Below are 23,259 nucleotides of genomic sequence, written 5' to 3'. Positions count from 1 at the left end.
TGGGACTCCTGGGGAAAGCGGTCAGCTATATAGAGGAGCTTGTAAACGTGTAAAATTATTTACACAGTAACTACATACACACTCTGGGAAAGCTAAGAAGCTCTGCATAAACACCTGCACAGAGACATTTTAGTGTACTCTCAAACCCACACAGGCATGCATGTTAACTTTAACGTACATTAGTTTTAACACGCATGGAATAGAAGGTGGAATAGAATTACTAGTTTATTATGTAAGGGGTAATGTACAGCAAGCTGGTCATTATTATAACACAAACTCCAGGGTGATGCAGCGATTATAACCAGCTTGCTGTACATTGCTTATGACATGGCTGCTTACTAAAGAAATCAATAATTTAACACATGATTCTCTTGCTTCTGCTAATGACGTGGTCCATAAAAGCAGACCATAGAATGCCGTAATTGATCAATCAGAATATTCAAAAAGGCCATGTAATAAAATACTTATAACAGTTGTATAACAGGTTTGTAATTGTGGACTGCCGGTGAGGTGTTTCTGAACATTCCTCTATATTAACATTTTCAAGTTCAGGATAATATTAATCTGTTCATGGACATCACACTACATTCAGGATAATAAAACATGTCCTGAATGTTGCATAAATACTACAGGTGTTGCACAGTGCTGTTATCTTTATCTTTTAGTGCTGAAAATATTTAAATCTGTTTTCATATTTGGATTAAAACCAAATGTGGGCATGGTCTATACTGGAAGGGGTGGAAAAATTCCTAACTTATAAAAATCTAGCTTTCTATTGTCTGTCTAATGTTCCTGTAATGTGTAAGCAAGCTCACGTCAACGCAGAAATGCCTTACTAGTTAAATCAACAAACTTGATATTTACGTTCTAGTTGACAACCATCAGGGCAAATAATGAAAACAAACACTTCGAACATCTAAAGTGACCGATTTTATTCTTTTTTTTTTTTTGCTAAGGACAGCAGAAAAGGTTTTGGAGATCTTCAGATTGTGTTAGTGGAATCACAAGTGTGTTTCGAGTCCTCATCACTCCTCCAGTTACATTATGCCTATTTTTGTTTATTTCACTGAAACCAATCCTGGTCTAATTAGAAGGATCAAGAGCTTAAAATTTTCTAATTAGACCTAGGCACAGAACCTGGGTCTTGTAACGTTGAGTGTTTTGTTTACAGCTTTATCTGATTAAATCTTTATAAAGGACTTTTGGATTAGAGAGCAGAATCCTAACAAGAACATTTTTTTTTTTTTTTTTTAAACCCCTTATTTGATTGCCACGCTAGCTTTCGGTTTTGTTTGTAACTCTAATTCTGATTACACCGTGATTAAATGTGAGAAACGTCTGGAAATGAAAAAGACAAATTAACCAGAAGGAATCATTTAAACACTCCAGGATTTTATTTGTAAGACTCTGATTACTGTGGTGGTGGTGGTGAAGAATTGGACATCAGAGTGATTTTTATTTATTTAAATTATTTTTAAAAATTTCTTCACAAAATACTTTTCGGAGAGATCACCTGTATTTCATATTTTAAGCATGTTTTGTCTAAAAAATTACACACAGATTCTAAAAATTTAAAGATTCAAGACTTCAATTTTTTTAGTAATTATATTTGCAGGCTTTAAATACAAGTGTCTTCACACTTTTATTGTACATAAGATGGCTGCTGTGAGGATCTTGAGGTCATTAGGAGCCACTTGTACTCATTCTAAGAAATTAAACGCACTACCAATATAACGGAGGCGGTGTAGAGCCATGTGACACTGACTAAACTAGCACTGTCTCAAATCTCATCCTTGTGAACTGGTTCTCTGGTTAGTGTTTGAATTTAAAAAAAAAACCCTCATGTTGCTGTCAAACCTACCAGAACACTTTTGCATGCAAGGTCAGTGTTCGAATTGAGACGCAGCTCATGATGAAAGTTTTAAGGAGAAACTGAAGATCTTTTGTCACTTTTTAATTAATTAGCTTAAAGCGGTAAACACTGAGCCACCACTTGCCAGTTGTACTTTTTAAAAATGAAATCATTTTGTTGGTGGGTTGTTAGCAAACCAGTATACCATGATTCATATCGTGGTGTGTGTGTGTATGTATGTATGTGTGTGTATATGTGTGTGTGTATATATATATATATATATATATATATATATATATATATATATATATATATATATATATATATATAATTTTTTTTTTTTTTGTGATATCACCCAGCCCTGTGGTGGTATTGTAGAATTCTGGCTGTAATATTTAAAGCTGCATGAGGTGCAGAAATGTATTCCAACACACACGCTTGAGCCCTGTGACATGTGTATCTCTGGTCTCGGCTGCCCAAAGCTGCTTTGAATGAATTTTATGTGCAGGGTGGAAAGAAGCAGAAAAAACCCTGATGGCTGTTTTGCGTTAACTGTGGTTCTGCTCTCTGCCTGCCACATAATGAGCGCTCCTCTGGGTCAAGGAAAGCCCGGTATGGTGCTGTAGGAGATCAGCTCTCTCTCTGGTGTAGGAGAGCTGTGTGCATGTTCCTTTCACTCAAATCATTCAATGCTGTCCAAACCTCTTCCTCCTGTTGCTGCTTTGTGATTTCTAAACTGGGACACACACACACATACACACACACAGTTGATGCACTCCAGAACAAAGCAAGCAAACAAACCAGAAGTTTCTTTACTAAAAATGTACATGTGGAGAGATTTGTAAATGCAGCAGGACAATCCTAAATAATTTATAGTTGAATATATAAGTTAAGAGAGTGCGTGTGTGTGTTGCTCTGGGAAAACCCTCACAAGGTCAAGTTTAGACTTTTTTTGGGGGGTGATCTGATCTGTTCCTGATCTGTTTCTCAATCTCAATTTTAAAATGAAGGAAATCACATTTACAAATTCCTTTCCAATTGCGCCAAAAGATGTCGTGCCGATGCGTACATTTTGCAGTGAAGCTCCACCTTTTAACATCAGAACATGCTGCTACGATTTAGAGCTTAAAGTCTAAAGAGCAGTCCCTTCCTAAAAACAGTACACGAGCCAATTAATATATGAATGACTGACTGTAGAAGCCCCTCCCCCTTCACACATCACATAGTAATCTCTCACCCGGACTAGATTTCCCCACATTGACACAGCACTCTCGCAGTAAGTGGAGAATATTGTGTGTTTAAGTAAGGAAAAACATGTCAGGCCATGTAGTTCTGTGAAAATAATCTACACTAAAGATTAAAATGATGTATTATTAACAAACAGTTTATAGTTTTAATGTTCAGGTTAGTTCCTGTTATCACTCAAGTTATAGCTGTGATGGACAATTGTTCCCTCAGTGCGCTCTCCCAAAAAAAAAAAAGAGGCACCGATAGAATGCAGCTTGTCCATTTATGGAGAAACTGGAAGCTTCTCTGTCATGAAGACACTCTCATGCTGGGAACTGTGATGATACAAAGCACCAACACTGGAGACTCCTTCCATAAATGTTATGTAAACATCTGCTCACACAGTTTTCTTTGTTAAACAATAACAATGGATCTGAGTGCTACGTTTTCGGTTGAGTACGTCGTGCATTCTGGCTGCCGCTTCTCTCGGGAGGTTTTTTTTTTTTTTGGGGGGGGGGGGGGCTGTATTTGTGTAGTTTGATGTTTGTTTTGAGTGTTTTTGTCTGCCGGTTGTGGTGTAGCTCCGGACCCAGTTATAGGCATTGGTTCCCTCCAGGCCTTGGTTCACCGTGGGTGATGCCTGTGCTCCTCGCGATGGACTGCAGTGAGCTCATTGCTCATTTTAACATCGTGGTTGTCCAGTGCTTTGTGCAGCAATCCTTTAGTGCTTGGCATGATGCTCTGAGCGATGTTGCCCAGCAGCATCAGACTTGTTTTCGTACACCTTTTGGTGGGACTGTGGCTGCTATAGACCCCTTTCACATGACGTCACCGCGCCGCGAGATTTTGTTAGGCGCCATATTGGAAGACCAAGCACATGCACTCACAATATAAAACAAAGTACGAGCGAGAGTAAAGTGACACGATGGATGATAATGCGGGTTATGTAAGTACATTACCAGCTGCAGAAAGGGCACGGTATGTGGAGAAACTGGCTGTGATTGATGGGTTTGACCCATATGATAAGACTCGGGGCAAGGGAGAATGGAACCATAAGGAGGACCGGACACCAATTCTGCCATCTGTTTGCTACCCAGACATTGTAAACTATTTGTTGTTTACACCCAGTGCCTACATTCAGTGTTCGAACTATGCCGATATTTTCGGGGGGGGCCCCTTTTTTCCCTGGGGGGGGGGGCTTGCGCTTGTCTCGGAGCGCGGATCTCCAAACACATGAGAAGCCTATCTTACGCACATATCACCCGGACTCCACACACGCATCGCGTCTGAAGTCATAACTCATCAGGGGAAATCGTGTCCGCATTGGCATGTTCAAAAAACAACCTCGCGTCAACAATGATACCACACGCAAGGAGGAAAAAAAAAAACAGTCAGGCTACTCAACAACCAACCTGGCAGCAGCGAGCAAGCCCCAAACCATCCTAAATTATTATTAAATTGTAGAAGTCTGGGAGGCTTGCTCCTCATACAGTTATCAACTTGGGGCCACTTTAGCATGTTTTAAATCTGAATTTCTTGCGTTTGCTTCCCTCAAAGTGTCCACAGATCATGCACAGACTTATCCATTATATCCACAGTTTTTTGCCAAGTCTCACACAGGTTTCTTTCAAGTCTACTGTTGGGCCAATAAATCATAAATAAAACAGCTCAGATTTGTTTAAGTCGTTTGCCACTCCACTTTATTCTCGTGGGTTCACATACCGCTGCCGTCATTATCCCCTTATCACGAGTTTGTTGGTCTTCCAAAATGGCGCAGGGTCTGTTTACTTCCGGTTTCGGGTGACGTCAGTAAAAGGGGTCTATACCACTGGAATGACATCCTGACCTCCTTTTGGTGGACCCCCCCCCCCCAGAAAGGAGCTATATAAATTGAACTTGTTGTTATTATTATTAGACAATATGCTGTTTTAAATCTAAGATTGTATGGAGCCTCTACTGTACACATCCCTGTGAACGAACTGTTACTATAAAAATGATAATGTATTAGAGCGAGCGTGCTGATCTGAAGCTGCCGTTCAGGTTGCAGCTGGAACTACTGTGCAAGTTGCTGTTATACAGAAATAAACACGCACCTTCTGCCCAGTCAGATTCAAGCATTTGAATGTGTGGGGGGGGAGGGAACCCATCAGTGTAGTTTGATATGCCTGCGTGTATGGTTCTCGTTTAATTTAATTGAGGTGTGTAAATGGTCAAACATGGCACTTTTTCATCTGAAAAAGAAAACCAAAGTGTCCGATCAAACACTAGCTTTAAAGATTTAAAAAAAAAAACCCCTGTTTTCATTTACATGTACCTCACCAAAACTAGACAATGTTGTGAAGAAATTAAAACCTCCCTTGGCTAAAAAGTCAAAATGTGTAATGGGCAGGAAAACAATTTTGCAACCGAGATTTAAAAAAAAAAATAATTCCACCAGAACTTGTCCACACCTCAGGGGTTTTCCCAGACCGCCACACAGAAAAGGCACAAGTTTAATTTTCTTCTTTTGATTCAGTCATCTGCACTCACTTTCCTGTATGGACTAATGCTTTCACCTTCAGTTGTTCACCTGGCCCACCGACCTGCCGTGCTCTCGCTTTGTCGTTCACTCTCTCTCTCTCTCTCTCTCTCTCTCTCTCATATACAGTTAAACACTAACAATCAACAACATTCACAAGATCATTAGGGTTTCTCATTCTTGAACTCCCGCACTCATGTCCAGTACTCTTCTCATTCTCTTTCTAGGTTTGCCCAAGAGAATGCTTCTGTTGCCCGTCATGAAAGTGCCCACCTACCCCATCCCTCACTACTCCTTCTTTTAGCTCAGGAGATCCACCAACACATGTATACACACACACACACACACACACACACTTTTAATTCAGAAAGGAATGTCAGAACGCATGTCTGAGTGAAAACGTTAAGGACGTTTCAGAGAATAATTTGGAAAGATTTATTTTACTTTATTCTATTTTTAATTTTCTGACTTTATGCAGGTTTTTAAGTTCTTAAAGAAGGGAAAAAAAGACTTGAAAGATTTGTACTGTGAATTGTTACCTCATTCATGAGTTTTACATTATCTAGCCTGTTTCTTTTCTTTTTATGGGCCATGTTTTTGTTTCTTTTCTGTAAAATGGATGGATTAGATATCCAATCTGGCAATAGGCACCATCTCTGTAAAGATGGCAGAAATTATGGGATGTATAGGTCTAATTTAAAGCTATTGTTGATAAATAAACCTTTATCTTATTTAACCGCTATACAAGCATCGACTGGTGTGTACATGAGGAACAAGAACTCGCACATCGCTGACAGATTTTTAACACGTAGCTGTGAAACATAAGAACACAGACACACGCACCCCATCTGAGTTTAGAGCAGATGGCTAAAATACACACACGTCACAACAAAGAGCCGACACACCGCAACACAGCGGAGCCTCCACTCACCGGAGAATCAAAAGCAGCAACATGGGATCCATGGAGATATGCTACCTAATTGTCTTATGTCCTGTTTTTTAATTTATTTTATTTTGGTGTATTATTTTTCCTCCTTGTTGAGCGTCTTGAGAGTGTGAGCTGTTGAGCTGTAAAAGTTCTTCCTCGTCCACAGGCCAGTGCGAACCATCTCCCCCTCCTGCATGTTGTTCCTGAGAAACAGTTCTGCTCTTTATTGTAAACTTGTTAATCAAGGAACTCAAATTCCTGTTAAACACGATTTTAATGGGTCAGAAGGTGTTTGCGCTGGTCCGTGACAGGAAAATGTGGCCATCACTAACCAAAGAGAACCACCATCTTTCGTTCTTTGTCTCTCCCTGGTTACTCGCTGTGGTCACATGATCCCCATTGCTGTAAGATGGAGGCCTTTCTTCATCCTTCATGATCATCTCTAAATCAAACAATAAAAACCCCACCCACCTCACTCAAACCAATGGGGCCTGTTCTCTTTGATGGCGATGGCGTTCATGGTGTACTGTACTGTACTCTCTCCGAAATCGTTCTGGTTCTGATTTGTCAGAGTTCTGTACTAACCACATCTGTCTGGAACTTTTTGGAAGTTGCCAACATACCTTTCCTCACACATCCTTCTGCTTTCTCTCCTCCCCCCCCTTAAAAAATTTTTTTTGTTTGTAATATTTTATTGGAACGTGATTAGCCGTGCAACTCTGTGTGTGGTACTTTTTTTTTTTTTTTAAACTCCTGGTGTTCAATGAAAACCCCACATACAGCCCGAAAGAGCAGAGACCCTAAACCCCATCCCTTCCTCCCATCCTACCCCATCAGTTTGTAGCCCTGCCGGCCCACGCCATTATTAATCGCAGCTCTCTCTGCTCTTCTCCTCACTGTAGGTGGTCTTTTCATTGACAATCCCTTTTACCAGCCACGGACCATCGCACCTTTTATTATTCACTTGGGTCCTCAAGATCTCTTCTCTGACTTCTAGAACCATCAGGTTGTGTGGCTCTAAAGTGTCGTGTACCGCTCCAGGCTTGACCAGTCTCTCTCTCCCACACGAACGCCCTAAAACACTGCACACACTCCTTTCTCCCAAACACAAGCAGCTCGTAACGAAAGCAATACCTGATTTGTGGAACCTTGGCTCACCGCTGAGGATTTTGGCAATACACGTGAAATTATTATTTTTTAACAGCTTGAAGCTTTTCCTGAGATGATGTGAATGTTCAGTCCTGAATCTTGCGCTGCAATATATTCATTTTCACTGTATATTCCTGAATGAATACGTGATATAAATATATGCATATATATGTATGGTAAAACTACTATAAATATATATGTGTAGATACACTGATGTACTTATGTATATTTCTATACTATATATACACACACTTAAATATTGTTGGTATAAATTATTTTAGAAAGTGAAATGTAACTATTATAACCTTAGTATATAACGAATAGCTTTCTCTTCCAGTTTTATATATACACTGAGCAATTTAACGTAATCATTTAATCTATATTAACATGCAATACGAACGCCCTTTTCTTAATCTACAGCTCGTAGATTAGCGATGCTTCCTCTTCTGCGTCTCAGCGGCTTAACCATGTCTGCTCGTTAGATTAGAGGGTGTGTGTGTGTGAGAACTTTAACCAAAGCCTGGTGTTTTGGCTCTTCACCACATCATTTTCATGTAGCAATACGCAACAATTCTCGCACCTCTCTCTCACACACCGTCCTGCGCAGCTGCTCGTGTTTTGTCCACACACTCGGATCAGTTAGTGTTGTTTTTTTTTTAAAAAAAGCACAATCCAAGTTAACAGTTTACTCTGAACCAGAAACCTCAGCCCTGTTTTTATCACATTTAATAATTAAACCAGCAACAGCTGTAGAGTTCAGTGCAAATGTTTGTACACCCTCAGGACAATTTGAGGGTGAAAGTTTCGTTTTTTTTCTTCCCCCTCCCCGTGCACGTTCCTTTTTCCTGTATATCCTCCATCTATATATTTGTACTCAAATGGAATCTTAAACAGCAGCTCCATGCAAAATATATAGCTCAAGAATAATTCATACTGCTGTACTCTTGAATCATTTTCCAAAATAACGTGTATAGACAAGGTCCGAGACACTTTTTTTTTTAAATCACCTTGTTCTGGAAAATAACCATTGTTTTTAATGTCTTATAATTCCACTGAGTGGTGTATTTTCCGATGTTAAATAAATACAGGGGATGCAAACTTTTGCCTTCGCCTAGGCTACAAATTCACAAATAGGATTAATCAAATCAGCAAAAGATTGTTTGTTTAGTAAACTCGAGTGTGCTGTAAGTGAATATTAACGCTTAAGTTCCCTTTAATGACCATTTAAAAAAATGTAAATACTACTTACAGATTTTACCCAATAAGTATCTTTTAATATTATTGCTATGCCTATAAAATATCGTACACTTTAGTAGTAGATTGTAGCTTTCAAGCGCAGCTGTAGGATTAAAAATACGACTTGTTTATTTAGACATTTGTTAATGCTAGTTGCTGGAACTTTGATCTGAGCCAAAAAAAAAACAAAACACAAATTAGACTTCAGTCTGGTTTGATGGTCATCTTTATTTAATTTGTTAAAAGTACAGGAAAAATACGATCATGCATCAGATTTAACCACAGTTAAAGTTGAGGTTCTTCTTGAAGCAGAAGAAGGACTTGGGACTTTTTTTTTTCCCCCCTCTTGGGAGTTAAGGGTGGTTCCATGAGCAAGAGACCGCAAGCGGCTTCTGATTTTTCTCTCTCTCACACACACACACACACGTCCCTTTCTTCATTCTGTCCACACCAATTTTCTTCCCTCCCTTACCTCTGAGTGGGTTCAGGTGTCCAGCAGTAGGCATCCATGATGGATTGATTTTATTTATTTACTGAAGTGCTCTCAGAGCTACGTCTCTGTCTGAAGATGAAGCAGTAAACCTTGTAATGAGGGTTTGTGCCTCTGAACAGAGTGAAGCTGAGAGTGCTCTAATGAGCTCGACTAGAATAGTGCAGTTTGCCTTTGCATGGCAGTACTATATCCATCTTGAAGCAGACTATTCACTATTGGACCGTCTTTTGGCACTGACAAATACTGCAGTTTGTCTTTGCACAGGTGACTTTCAGCTACTTAGGAACTAAATCTGTTGAAAATGTCTTGAACATTTCTGCAGCGTACCTCAGCTTTCTGCTCAGGCTAGGAAACCAGTTGCCATGACAACCATGTTGTAAACTGTCTAGAAATGGGGTAGAGCGATTCATATATTTAAAAAAAAATTATTACAATCTTTCACAAAAATAAACCAGGGACTCGTGTGAGTGATGTGAGAATCAGAAGCAGGCTAGGAATTTATTTTGTGAACCTGAAGCCTCGCTGGTGAAATTGAGCAGGCTTTGGTTTCTGTGTCGGCGAGTCATGAGGTTCACAAAATGAATCGCTCGCATGTGAATCCTCACAGCATTAGTGACAGAGCGCTCTCCTTTTTTTTTTTTTCTGCCCCTTTCCCTCCCTAGAGTCAGGAATGTACACAAGTAGAATGTATTTATCACAGAAGCGCTATGTGCATTTTATGTAAAACATGCAAGTATATAAAATACATGAATGATGTAAATGAACTTTTAAAAGAAACAGTAACGTATGGGTGCTTTTTGCCCTTATTTGTATTTACATCTCTGTAAACGTGGCTGGGGTCGCAGCCCATCCGCTCTTCCACAGGTCTGCTGCTGTAGATATTCGCTCTGTCTGGGCGGTTCAATGTCAACTCTGCGTTATCTGTTTTCACAATTTTTTTTTAAAATGTGACTTGCAAAGAAAACCATTTACACACTTATCTACACTTGAAATGTTATTAAAAGGACATAATCATGTGACGTGGCAACTGTGCACAAGTTCCGCGAGCGAGCTGTGCGAGTAGACTCGGCCGTAAAACACGACAGCACTCGATGTTCGCTAGCTGTGGTGAGTGATTAGTGAAAACACCCTGGTGGTCTCTGTCTGTCACTGTATTTGCTATAAACAAAATAACGTACGAAAATTCTTTGAAGTGTAAACTTTTTTTAAAGCAAATAAATATGTACTGATTATGAACCATTTCCGGCTGCTGTGTTTTGTGTCTTGAGTGAACTGTATTATATGAACCGCACCTTGAATGAAGATCATGTTTAAAGGGGTTTACACTATGATGAGCATCAGATGATAAAGGTGCTCGTATCTTAGGACGTTTTACAACACGGGCCAAGAGAAGCTGTGTCTGAAATCACACTTTCGGACACTAAGCTGCTGTTTACGTCATTACCGTTGCACAATTAAAACGTACCAGATCAGTCAGCTGGTGGGTTTTCAAAATAATAAGTACAAAAGTACTTTGTGTCCGCTGCATCTTTCAGTTCTTTTGAATCAAATTTGAGGCTTTTGATTTTATTCTTCGCTCTGCACTGTAACTTTTGTCTTATTCTAGTTTAGCTTATTTACTATTTTAATTGTACTTGAATGTCAGTTTATAATGCGTTTCTTCCTCCGTCCGTTCAGCCTGACACACTACAGTTTTATTGTCAGAAGGAAAAACAAACTACTGCAATGCATGATTGTATTTATTACTTGGTTAGTGACCAGCGGTTGTACACAGTCCACTAGCTAGTGAGTGATTTCAGACGCAACGGGAAACTATTTGTGAAGAAACATTTCCTTAACCCCACTAGCACTAATTCACAAAATGTGTTTCAGTAAACTATTGTGTAATTTCTACTGAACCTTTACACTGGAGGAAATTGTGCGACGTATGTAGTTTCTCAGAATCACCGATTATGCGAGCAGAACCTGAGAGAACACACCACAGAACGACCAAGAACCCAGACAGCATGTGTTATAAAGTAATTACAGACGCTGGGTGGAGTTTCTGTTTTTAGCCATGAGAGATCCTTTACTCCTCCAGCTATTTTACATGTCAAGCTGCATCAGCACAGGAGCTCAGCTACCGCATTAATCTGCCAAATCATGATACAGGGAGAGAAAAAAAGATCTGTTAACAGTCACAGGGTTTATAATCAGGGATCTGTGAGACTGTGGCTCTCAGGGTCCAACTGCATAACACTGACGTCTGAGTGTAACAGGATCGGATCACATTCCGACATCAGTTTCTCTCTCACACCACCTGACCTCCCTAAGGCAGCCGTGTAAAACGTGCTGATTATTAGGGACACCGATACCAGTACCAGATGTCAGTCTCATATCAAATGATGCTGTGTGTACACAAACAATCATGATCTTGATGTAGTCCTTACCAAATAAACTGTATTCCATAAAAACCCCAAGAGGAGGAACAACAGTGTCTTAAAACATCTTAAAGAGGAAACTCAGCAGGAGGTGAGTGGAAATACATCCCAGTACGATGTTCTTGACAATCAGCTATCGGTCATCCACAACGAGGAAGTCTGATGCAAAACCTCGTGTCTACTCCAGGTCACTTACAGTCAACTTGATGATAATATAAGAATGAGCCTAATAGTTTTAAGTGCCAATATTTAAACCTGGGAAACAAACAGAACGTTCAAGGACACCGACTGTGTTACTCATCTGCATCAGTTACAAAAATACTTGCATGTTCTTGGGGGGGGGGTGTCACATCTCACCTGATGAAGAGAAGTCGAGATGGAGTGGTGATGGAGATTTTCATAAAATAAAGGCACCTGTAAAAAGTTAGAAAAGCAACTGATTGAAATTGTAGTTAGAAGCATACGAGACTGAACAAAGGAGTTAAAATACATACCTGATGATCAGAAAGGAAGAAAAACTTCCAAGACGCAAACACAGCTACGTCACTATTAGCAAAGTGAGTTTTTCCCCTGTTAATGCTGACATTTTTTAAATTCTGTATCATTTATACTTGAAATTAATTTTTACATTAAGGAATAATCATGTATCATGACAAAATTAATCAGCCACAGTTTATTCATGCTGTAATAAAATTAAACATTTTCATACATTACATTAAAAAAATGAATTAATGTTTTAGCTTTATCACCCAATGCAAATGGATTGTCCATGGGAGAAAACATTATAGATGGAAATAAATTTTAAAGACTTAAGTTTTTACTTTAAAATATTTAATGCTGACCAAAATTTTAGAAAACATCAATAAAAAAATATTTAAAAAAAAGGGGGGAGGAACAAATAGTTTAAGAAAGGTTAAAGAAAAACACTTACGGTTATATCATGATTTTTTTTTTATTCAAGTTGTAATTTTGTAGAAGTTTTGGAGATATTACATTTTCTTAATTTGTCTTTTTTTTTCCTCTTACAGTAAATTGACAGTCCAGACAACATTGTACATGAAAGGGTTAAAATGCCATGTCTTTATTTTTAACTCATTCTTCAGAACACTCGCTGAATCACGTTCGTGCTTCTCTTCAGTCAAAAAAACAGCACTTCAGAAATCCTCGACATTTTCCTGTCAGAGATGACACGTTTTCGTACCGCATGTTTCCAAATTTGTACTCAAAGAATAAATCCACACACAGCGGGACATTATTTGTGTTCGGTAGCTTTATATTGAAATTGATGACGTATACACAATGCAGCTACACTATTACCATGTTCATACATACATAATGCTGGATGAGGATAAATTTTGGCATGTAATAGATGAGACAGCAGTTCGACATTAAAGACAGAACCTTTAAAGCAACGTATACAAGGCAACATTAGTAACGTTACCATGGAGTAGAAATACAAAATAACAGACAAAACAAAAACGAACCCATTTAATGCTTCTTATGTACAAGCCGCCAGTGCCTCGTGGAATGACCCCTGCCTTTTTTTTGCTTTTAAATATTTATTTTTCAACAAGAAAAAGGGGTTTCCTGTAACATTAACCAAACTCAAGCGAGCCAGATTCTGTTATAAATATGTCTATAATGTGCAAAAACCTAAAAACCCAGAGTGTTCTTTACACAGCCTTTTTGTGTACGCACACACACACACACACGGTCTGAGATGATCACACGTTTGTGCTCACCACTTTTCAGAACGCGTGTGTGTATGAGAGAGCATTTTCTCTCACACACACGCTAAATAAGTGCTTCAGGACGCAACTCTGACGAACCCAGATCCACTGATGATAAAGTTAATGCTAATAAAAAGGGATCGCACTAGCGTGCCAGCTTTCACTCATCAGTGGATACATCAGAAACTTAGGGGGTGTTTAAAGGTGGACTCAGCGATTAAACAAACCCACCTATATTAGAGGTGGAGCTTGTCCTTAAGTAGACATGCTGCCTTGTCCTGATTGGTTGGATGTTAGTGGCCCACTTTTTTTTTTAATTAAAATGTCACTTTCTCCCCCCCCCCCACTCTTCTCCTATTTACAGTCTGAGATCCAGAGGTCTCCTCTTAGTGAATATTTTATACATATGGAGGATAAATATTATGACTTAAAAAATCACTGATGGCACCTTTAATCATAAAACAAGTGACTTCTGCGTCATGGAAGCCTCCATTTTTCATTCCCTCACGCTCTCTGGTTCATCTCAGACTATCGCTTCTCTCTTTAGTGTACATTGCTAATACCAGCAAAGGGGTGCCATTACTTTTATTATATAAATGTGCTTCATTACCTTGTCCCTCTTCTCAAACGATGAAAATCGCCGTTGCGTACGGTCACTCACAGTCAATGGCACAAGGTTCCTCGAGTGAGCGAGTGCGTGCTTGCGTGCGCGCACACACACCTCTAACATAATTAAACCTATAACTTCACAAAATCAAACAGAAATTATAAAATCTTCCCAAAAGGAGGCTGTTAGTTTGTTGATGCTTGTGGGTTTATATTGTGCAAGTAGTCTGGAGTAGAACAGTAGCTCGAGTGTGTTTAATGTCGTGTGTGTGTCAGTAGTATAAAGCCTAACCCTAAAGCCTCCTCTGCTTTAGTATATTCGGTGTGTTTTGTTTCCACTCTGCAAAGATATGGATCTTTTTACAAAAAAGGAAAAATATAATGGTTTGTTTGGGTGCTGTGGAGATTCACCACACAGAGAGAGAGATTTTTTAGGTGGTCTCTTTGCCCTGAGCTCCCGTCACCGTCTTAATGGAACTTAAAGTTCGGTTGAACCAGGTCTTTTTAGCCGCTTGGACTTCATTCAGTGCCAGAGCCAAATGGTGGTCCAAATCCTGAAAAAAAAAAAAAAAAACCCACACGCAATCAGATTTCAGAGCGACGCGAGGTAAACCTGATGTGTGACCCTACATTCATATTAGTACCTTTTTAACTAAACTCTCATTTCTATGCAAATTAGGTGACATCACAAAGAAGCAACATCACAAACACCTGCCTCGAACGTTTCCTCGTACTGATCCTACAGTCCCTGTGGTGTGATGTTTCTTCACTTCTTTGCTCACAACTTCACTTCCTACCTGCAATTAATCCCTGTAAAAACTAACAGGCTTTACTTTATCCTCTTATTAAACACTTAGAGACGTTAAAGGCTCAGAAGGCTGGAGTTTCGAGTGAGGGTGTGTATCTAGAACAGCTTTCCTAATCTAATCTGAGAACAATCCAAAGTCAAACAACGGTTTTGATTTTCACACTGATTACCTTGAAATATTCAATTGCTGTTTAGAAGCGATTACTGTTTGATAAGACAGGCCACGCTCACCAGCAACGACAATATCGGTTGTGACGCACCAACAAAAAGCTAGTGTGGAAGTAGAGTCAGGTTTAAGTGTGACGTGGTGTGTAAGGCAGCAGATGTACAGTAAATGATGTGTGAGAGTACTCCGGTGATCTTGATACCTGGATCTTGCACTCAGCTTCCACCAGTTGCAGTTTGGTCTGAGCGAGTTCCAGCTCCATCTCCCTGAGCTGCACCTGCAGAGCTTCTTTCTCCTCATCAGTCTCATCCTCACTCAGCTCTTTCGGAACACTCACAGCCTTCAGCCGGCCCTCTTTACTGAAGAGCACGCTGCACTTCTCACAGCCCTCCACCTTCATCTACACACACACACACGACTGGGTGTTATTAGTGTCGGGTCGGAGCAAGTAAAGCCGTCTGGTTGATTGTGTAATCTTGATCAGTGTGGTGTCAAGCAGGAGCACAAAGCAGGGAAATTGAGCTGAACACAAATGATGTTCATCAGTGAGAGCACGAGCTGCATGATGATGATGATGCACTCTGCAAGAGAAACACACTTCACTCTCATACGCACTTATCTTTGTGTCTACACATCTTCAGACAGCCCACTAATGTGTCTGTCTTGCAAGTTCACTTCTGTAAAGAGTCCGTCATCTGCTCAAGAGCCTCTCTACTGCACTCCTCACCTCATTAAGGAACAATAAATCATCACCTCACTGATGAAATCATCAAACCAGACCTGATCCTTGCGACTAATATGTCATGTCAGATGCAAGTAGTGTCTATCAATTTAATATGTTATTGTGTGGACACAGCAATATTTCCGTAGCTTTTTAAACCAGATTACATAAGCAAACTACATTTTCTTTTTCCGCTCAACTGCACAGATTTACTTAAGATACGCTTCAGTAAACGACTAATCAAGTCTTTGGTACATTAAACCAAGCTGTACAATTCACAAAACAAGCTGTGTGGGGGATGAGGCACTGAGGGTGCCAATACTTTACTTAACAATAATGCAATGAATTCTGAGTGCAAACTTGTGCAGAAATTTCCGAACAAGAGACCAGGAATGTTCAATAGAGCAAGATTTGCGCCCAAAATTCCTGGTCCATAAAAAGTCCTTATCTGGAGCAGGAACCAAAAAAAGGTTCCTGATTGGTCATTCTATAACACTCATGTCTGACTAATCAGCAGTGTTCAGTCCAACAAGCTCCACCCCTAACAGTCTCTGGTACAGGAACTAAACAGTTTTCTGATTGGCCATTCTATAAAATTCATATTTGACCAATGAGCAAAGTTCAGTATAACAAGCTCCGCCCCTTTAAAACTGCACACACTGAAGCAGAAACGTACAGTAGTTCTTCCTGATTAGTCATTTTTGCAACTTTTTGTATGTCAACTCCACCCCCGGTAGTCTCTGGTCCTTTTAAAAAAAAAAATTTAATTCCTGCAGCCTCAGTACCAACTCTGGAGCAGAAACCAAAAAGGTTCCTCAGACTATGATCCAAGAAATTAAATTAGTCCTGGTTCCTCTGGTGGGAGACACATCTGAAGGTTTGGACGCCGAGTAAACAAGTCAGTAGATAATAAATCATCACGCCCATTCAGGATCACACATTTTAAAGTCTCAGATGCACTACTGAAATAAAAAAAAGTTCCTTGTTGGAGTGATTCTGTGTTGCGTGAACGTGCTGTGTCTCGACAGCGATCAGACGATTTTGAATAAACAAACATGTTTTGGTGTGTTTTATGTAGCGGGTGGGGGAAATGGTGAGGAGTGACTCACCCGGATCTTCTCCAGCTCTCCTCTGTTAGCCGCCTGCTGTTTCTCAAGTCGTTCACTCAGCTGGGAGCAGATCTGATACACACACACCATAAATAAGTGTATGAATAGTTAATGAGAGCAGGCCGACTTCATTCAATCAGAGCACGTCTGTGACTTTTCAGTGTTTTGGTTTCATGTAAACTCAAATCAAATGTAAATTTAAATAAAAATATGTGGTTAGAATTGATTCAATGATACAATTAACCACACCCCTTAACTCCACCCCTAACCCTCATCACTTCACATTCAAAGTCAAGTTTATTGCATCCATCTCAGTGGAAATTACATTGCATACGCCCACCGTCATGCCCACATAATAAAATAAAACTCGCCTCTGTTGAGGGTATACACATGCATCTGCGCCTATAGTTACAGGCACTGATATAATACAAATAACATTAAATTAACACTACAATATAATAAGTTAACATTAAACACACAGACATGCAGCTAAAAGAGTTCTACAAAGGTGCGTTTAAAATGCTCATTATGCCGCCTAACCGCTTGTGGTATAAAGGAGAGAGCATACCGCTTAGTGCGTGTCACAGGTGGTCTTAGCCGGCCACTGCGCTCCATAACTTTGTTACCCAAACAAGTATGGAGAGGATGACCAGAGTCCTGCATAATCTTAATGGTCATTTTTTCCAGACGGTCATAGTATATTCTATCCAATGTAATTGTCAACCCCACCATTTTTCCTACCCTTTTGTTCATTTTAATCAATCCTATTTTTCTCAGTAACCCCCACATTCCCTCCCCATCCCACAACAGCAAATCATTATAAATTTCAAAATATGAGGCCATGGCAAATAAATAAATAAATAAATAAATATCCAGGAAACTTGAAGCCTGGACATTTAAAAAAAAAAAATAAATAAAATAAAGTGATGTTTGTGAGTGGAAACTTTATAACTTTGTACAATTTTAACCTTTGCTTTTGATCAAATGAGATTTTGACACAATATAGACACCTCTGTAGCAGGGCTTTACGTTAGCACCCGCCCACCCGCCAAATGCGGGTAAAATTGGGCTTTGGCGGGTAATGACTTTAGTCCCACTAGCCACTTTGGCGGGTGGTTTATTCTGTGGTATGACAATATATTTTAATTGTAGTTTTCTCTGAAGGCATCTGATATAATAAACGCATTGCAATGTAATATTACGCACCTACAACTCCCATGAGCCCCTGCATAAACATTCTGACAACATGTTAGAATTGTTTAGAACGTTCGTTAACATCTCAGATAAAATCAGTGATGCGGTAACCTGCAGTTAATGAACGAAGCAACAAAGTTGCTGACGACTGACAAGCGCACTATGTGGCGGCACACAGCTGAGTTTCAAACCCTGCTGCTCAGGGAAAAAGGGGCAGAGATGATCAGGGCTGGAGCAGCATTTTAAAGTTTAAAATTTTCGCCATATTTAAATGAGAGGGGTGAATTACACATCACACAAGAGATCTATTCCTGAAATTACTTTTAATGGTGTTTGAACTGAATATCGTCAGTTTTGAGAAAAAAAAAAAATCATGTATGTGGCAAGAGTAAGAATAATTTAAGCTTGTTTAATGGTTTGATCTGGCCCAAGCAATGAGGACAAAAGATCCCCTAACCATGTAGCCTATGGAACTGAGATACATTAACAATCTGGCATCCATTACACCTACACACAGAAAAAAAAATTCTGGGAAAAAAAAAAATCAGTATACACCACCATGTTTTAGGCAAAGTTATCCAAGGCAAACATAAGTTGAAACTTTCCACTCTATTGCTTTGGCTTATCGAATTATTTATTTTTAAAAATCACAAACAAGGCAGGCTACAACTGCGCTGCTTCGAAAATGTAAATTGAACAGCTTGATGAAAGTGCGCTGATGGTTACCATGGAAACCCCGTGTCTACTGCACTGCGTTCCCCCGCCAAGTCGCGTGCTCATTCACTTTTGTGTTCTTGGTCTCAGAGCCGCGCGCACCAAACACAAGACAGAATCAACGTTTAACATAATTAACAATGCACTTTTTACGGAGACGTTTTAATGTTATTCTTTATTTATTTATTTTTTTTTATCCAGTTGTATATTTAGCCTACAAATGTATTTTCAGCTCTTAAAAATGACCGAGGTCCGGACCGTGGGGGCCTCAGAGCTGGCTCCAGCCATGGACATGAACAAGACGCTAATAGGAAGATAAGACAGTTCAATGACAAATGGAAGTTCAGGTGAGATTGGCTAGTTCATAGCAAAACTGAAAATACCATGTACTGTGAAGACTGTAGAAAGTCTGGCAAAGACAGACACCAGCAATTTTAAACTCGAAACTATAAAGGACCACACAAAGTCAAATGCACACATCGGTACTATAACATCAAAACAGGCGGAGACGGCTGGTTCGCTACAGAACAGCATTGCTTTCAGTCCCTGGCTGTCATGAAGTCGGCTGAGCTGGAGAGGATGGAGCTGCTGTTTAGAAACGTTCACGCGATTGGAAAGAAGTTGATTTCGCCCCAGCTATCAACTTACGGCCTGCTGGAAGCCTCAGGTCACGAAGACCATTTTTCATGGACCATTCAGACTCATCTGATGATGAATGTAATGAGGACATTTAATGTCTCTCTCTACACATGTTCTCTCTCACACACACACACACACACACACACACACACACACTATTAATAGATAACATAATATAAATAATAATACTTGCATATCAAAACATCAAATGTTTTTCAATGATAAATGTTTTGAATTGGACTTTTAATATTAGAATCAGTTCAGTTGTACTGAATGTTATTTTTCAGATTACACGATATTTCATATTGTAAGGGGCTTGAATTTGAGTTCAATAAACAGAATACTTTGTTTATATTTTTGTCTGAACTGGTTGCATGTTTTCATATAGGGAGCGACCTTAACAGCACTGAATACTTGAGTGCTACTGTAGAGATACATTATACGCTGCCATTCATAATTACATCTAGATCTTCCGAACTTTAACGCATCATGGTGAAGAAAAAACTGCAATTTCCTGGCAACAAAATTGTGGCTAGTGAAAAGGCTGAATGGCTAGTGACTCGGGAAAACCACTAGCCACAGTGGCCGGTGAGCAAAAAAGTTAATGTAAAAGCCCTGCTCTGTAGGTGAACATTGGTATTGATGCTCTGATGGTTCACCAGTAAAGGAACACTTCAAAAGGCTTTTGTGATTAAAGAGCATGCATGCTCATGAATTCTTCATTAATTTTACTCTCACGCCCCAGTCTCGCTGTATGGCTCTCTAGCATCTTGTTTATTCCTTACCCGTCTTGTTCGCTCATTGGGAAATCTCTCTCCCCCCGTTTGTCTCTGTCTGTCTGTCCTGCTGTCTCTCATTTTCACTGCCAAATTAAAAAATCCAATTCTAATTGTGGAACGTTTGCTCAGTGGAGTGAGTTGATTCTCAGTCTACATGTCCACCTGCCCCCGGCGCTGTCAGCGCAACACGTGCAACACATCTTCATTTACTCTCTCACACGGCGCATGGACGGCTGCACTTCATGCATCTCCGATACGAATCAGTGAGTGTATTATATAAACATGACCCACATGTTCCTCATCAAAATACTTCAAAGGCTGTGAAAAACTTTTCTTCTTTCTTTCTGGCTGCAGGCCGTTAATGAAGACCGAAGGCTTCATACGAGTTAATTCGCCTCTATGTGGTGGGTCAGTGTAGAAAATGTACTCTCGCTAGAGTTTAACAGTTCTCAGATTAGAATTGAGGAACAAAGACAGCAGAAAGGATTCGACAACAAACAAAAACATGCTCTTGATGCGCATCAAAATATTTAACATGAACAAACAAGACAGCAATTTAAAAAAAAATACAATTGTACTGAATTTATTCAGTGGTTTTGAAAAGAAAAAAAAAATCAATATCCCATCCAAAGATGCGCCTAAAACACGTGCAAGTAATTTTAGCTTAAGCTAGAGCACATGATCACTAGTGAGTTCATGAGGTGATGGTTTCTGAATTTAAAGCCAAAATTACCGCCCCACCCAGATAGCCATTTGACAGAGGGGTGCCAATACTTTATGCAGCACATTAGATGATCTACATGCAGTAATTATTCACCTACAAACTGGCAATTTTGAAATGAATCAAATAAACACAAGCATCCAATCAACTGCATGTGACACATGTTAATAATATGCTAATTAGTTGTTCTATAATTGCGCTGCACCCTGTCGTGGATTTCTTTCCTATAACTGCACATCCAGGTGTGTTATTACTTTTATTAAAATGTGTGGTTGTTTTAAGAGCAGTGACACTAGGATCATTAAGAACGGTCTGTGTGCGTGTGAGAGAGAGAGAGAGAGAGAGAGAGAGACAGACATGTACTGCTCATTGTGTTAATTGCACACACTGTATGTATGTGTTTTGTGATGCGTCCTATTAAAATGGCTCCACCGTGTGTGTGTGTGTGTGTGTGTGTGTGTGTGTGTGTGTGTACCCTGTTACCGTGCTGGATCATGAATCACACTGTCAGCAGGCCCCATTAAAAGCAACTCTACAGAGACACAAGCACTATTTTTTTTTAATAGGAGCTGAGCTCACAGTGTGCACTGATCCCACACACACACACACACACCATATATCACTATAATTTAACATTATGGATTCAGCATTTGAGTGCATTTAAATTAGTTTAATGCAGATTGATTAATAATATACAATTTAATTAATATACTTCAATATAATATTAATTTTTCTTCTTCTTCTTATTAAACAATGCAGTGTAACTAGATTTGCTTTCTGTCAGGAAAATATACAGTGGCCACAAAGAGATGGAAGAGTAAAAAGAAAGAAAAGAAAGATGAAAGAGGGAGAAAAATGAAAAGAGAAAGGTGAAAAAAGAGGAAAAGAGCACAAAAAGAAATGAGATGGAGGAAGGAAGGAAGGAAGGAAGGAAGGAAGGAAGGAAGGAAGGAAGGAAGGAAGGAAGGAAGGAAGGAAGGAAGGAAGGAAGGAAGGAGCAGTGAAGAGAAGGGGGCTCTGCAGTGAGCACCTGCACTGTGTGTGTAAGTAAAGCAGAGCTGTACAGTTAATAATATGATTTATATAAATGTAGGGATATACTATTGACCAGCCTTTCTCAACCGGGATGCCGCAGCACCCTGGGGTGCCGTATGGCTTCGTTAGGGGTGCCGTCAAAAAAATTATATATTCTAACACTGAAATAAATAAAATGAATTAAAATTCCAAAAACCGATAGTTACACTAATGCAGCTCATCGCCGCCTCATGCATCATCAAAATTTGTCTCACGGCCCCCTTTCCCATGTCACAACGTCACTGCCGGGGTCAGCGTATGGTCAGCGTGACTGCGTATATTTTATATGGGGGTTCCTTGAGAATTTGCATACTTCTGAAGGGTGCCGTGACCGAAAAAAGGTTGAGAAATGCTGCTATAGACCATTTGTTAAAATTTTACACAGGACCTTTATAACACATTCATAAGCGCTGCATACACACTTATAAAGCAATTCTGAAGAATTTATACACTGGTCATGTCCTGAAAGCAAGTTTCATCCTGAAAGTCAAAAATCACTTTCACGTGTCTCACACACGTGCATGCACTGACCTGTTTGTATTCTCCGATGATGGAGCCGTTCTTTTTGATCTCCGACTCCGATTTGTCCAGCTCTCTTCGGCACATCTCCTTCAGCTGATGTGAGACACACACACACACTTCAGAACGAAACCCCAGAACACAGCCTTCTGAGCAGAGATGAACTGACAGGAGTGAAGAGGAGCTGAAATGACTTAAAGAATAAGGTCATCCGTTTTATCTGTTTCTAGTGAAGTTTATTGTTTGTGAAGCAACTAAACTCCTGTTCTTGCTTACATTATAGCAGCTATAAACGGTCACTCCCTCACCAGCCTCTCTATTTCTCTCCCTGGAAGTTTAAAAAAAAACAAAAAAAAACACAGCTTATCATGTTACCAAAAAACTGCAAAAAGGTGTTTGTTAAAAAGCTGTGAATTAGCTGTTGCTATAGAAACAGACTGTCAGAGCTGCTGTTATAAAAAATTAATTAAAACATTCTGACCAATCAGAATCCAGAACTCATTGGCGCTTTTAAATCTGCTATGAACCGCAAGTCAGAATGGAAAGCAAGTTGTTTCATGAACATTACATGTAACCAGAAATGGATAAAAAGTATGACGTGGTGTTATTTAATAAATAAATATTATAATTAGTGGTGAACTGGTGTGGAGCCTCAA

At 39.6% G+C, this 23,259-nt stretch overlaps 2 protein-coding genes across 15 annotated transcripts in view; one reads left to right on the top strand and one right to left on the bottom strand.

The window, feature by feature from the left end:
- The window catches only part of strbp (spermatid perinuclear RNA binding protein), a 157,861-nt gene extending 147,219 nt beyond the window's left edge, over positions 1–10,642 (top strand). For 8 of the 9 annotated variants that reach the window (XM_060908931.1, XM_060908929.1, XM_060908925.1 and 5 more), the window contains one exon: positions 7,428–10,642. In XM_060908931.1, the coding sequence (XP_060764914.1) occupies positions 7,428–7,522 (95 nt within the window). In that variant the 3' untranslated portion in view covers positions 7,523–10,642. Of the gene's footprint in view, positions 1–5,824 lie in introns of all 9 variants that reach the window. The other variant, XM_060908932.1, reaches the window with a different exon arrangement.
- Positions 10,643–12,756: 2,114 nt separating this feature from the next.
- The window catches only part of LOC132873390 (rab GTPase-activating protein 1), a 121,571-nt gene continuing 111,068 nt past the window's right edge, over positions 12,757–23,259 (bottom strand). For all 6 annotated transcript variants that reach the window (XM_060908900.1, XM_060908901.1, XM_060908904.1 and 3 more), the window contains 4 exons: positions 22,616–22,699; positions 16,964–17,035; positions 15,336–15,533; positions 12,757–14,713 (listed from right to left, as the gene is read on the bottom strand). In XM_060908900.1, the coding sequence (XP_060764883.1) occupies positions 14,591–14,713; positions 15,336–15,533; positions 16,964–17,035; positions 22,616–22,699 (477 nt within the window). In that variant the 3' untranslated portion in view covers positions 12,757–14,590. The remainder of the gene's footprint in view (positions 14,714–15,335; positions 15,534–16,963; positions 17,036–22,615; positions 22,700–23,259) is intronic.

This window comes from Neoarius graeffei, chromosome 25 (assembly GCF_027579695.1).
Source record: "Neoarius graeffei isolate fNeoGra1 chromosome 25, fNeoGra1.pri, whole genome shotgun sequence".
Classification (NCBI taxonomy): domain Eukaryota; kingdom Metazoa; phylum Chordata; class Actinopteri; order Siluriformes; family Ariidae; genus Neoarius; species Neoarius graeffei.
This window is presented reverse-complemented; position numbering and strand designations above follow the sequence as displayed.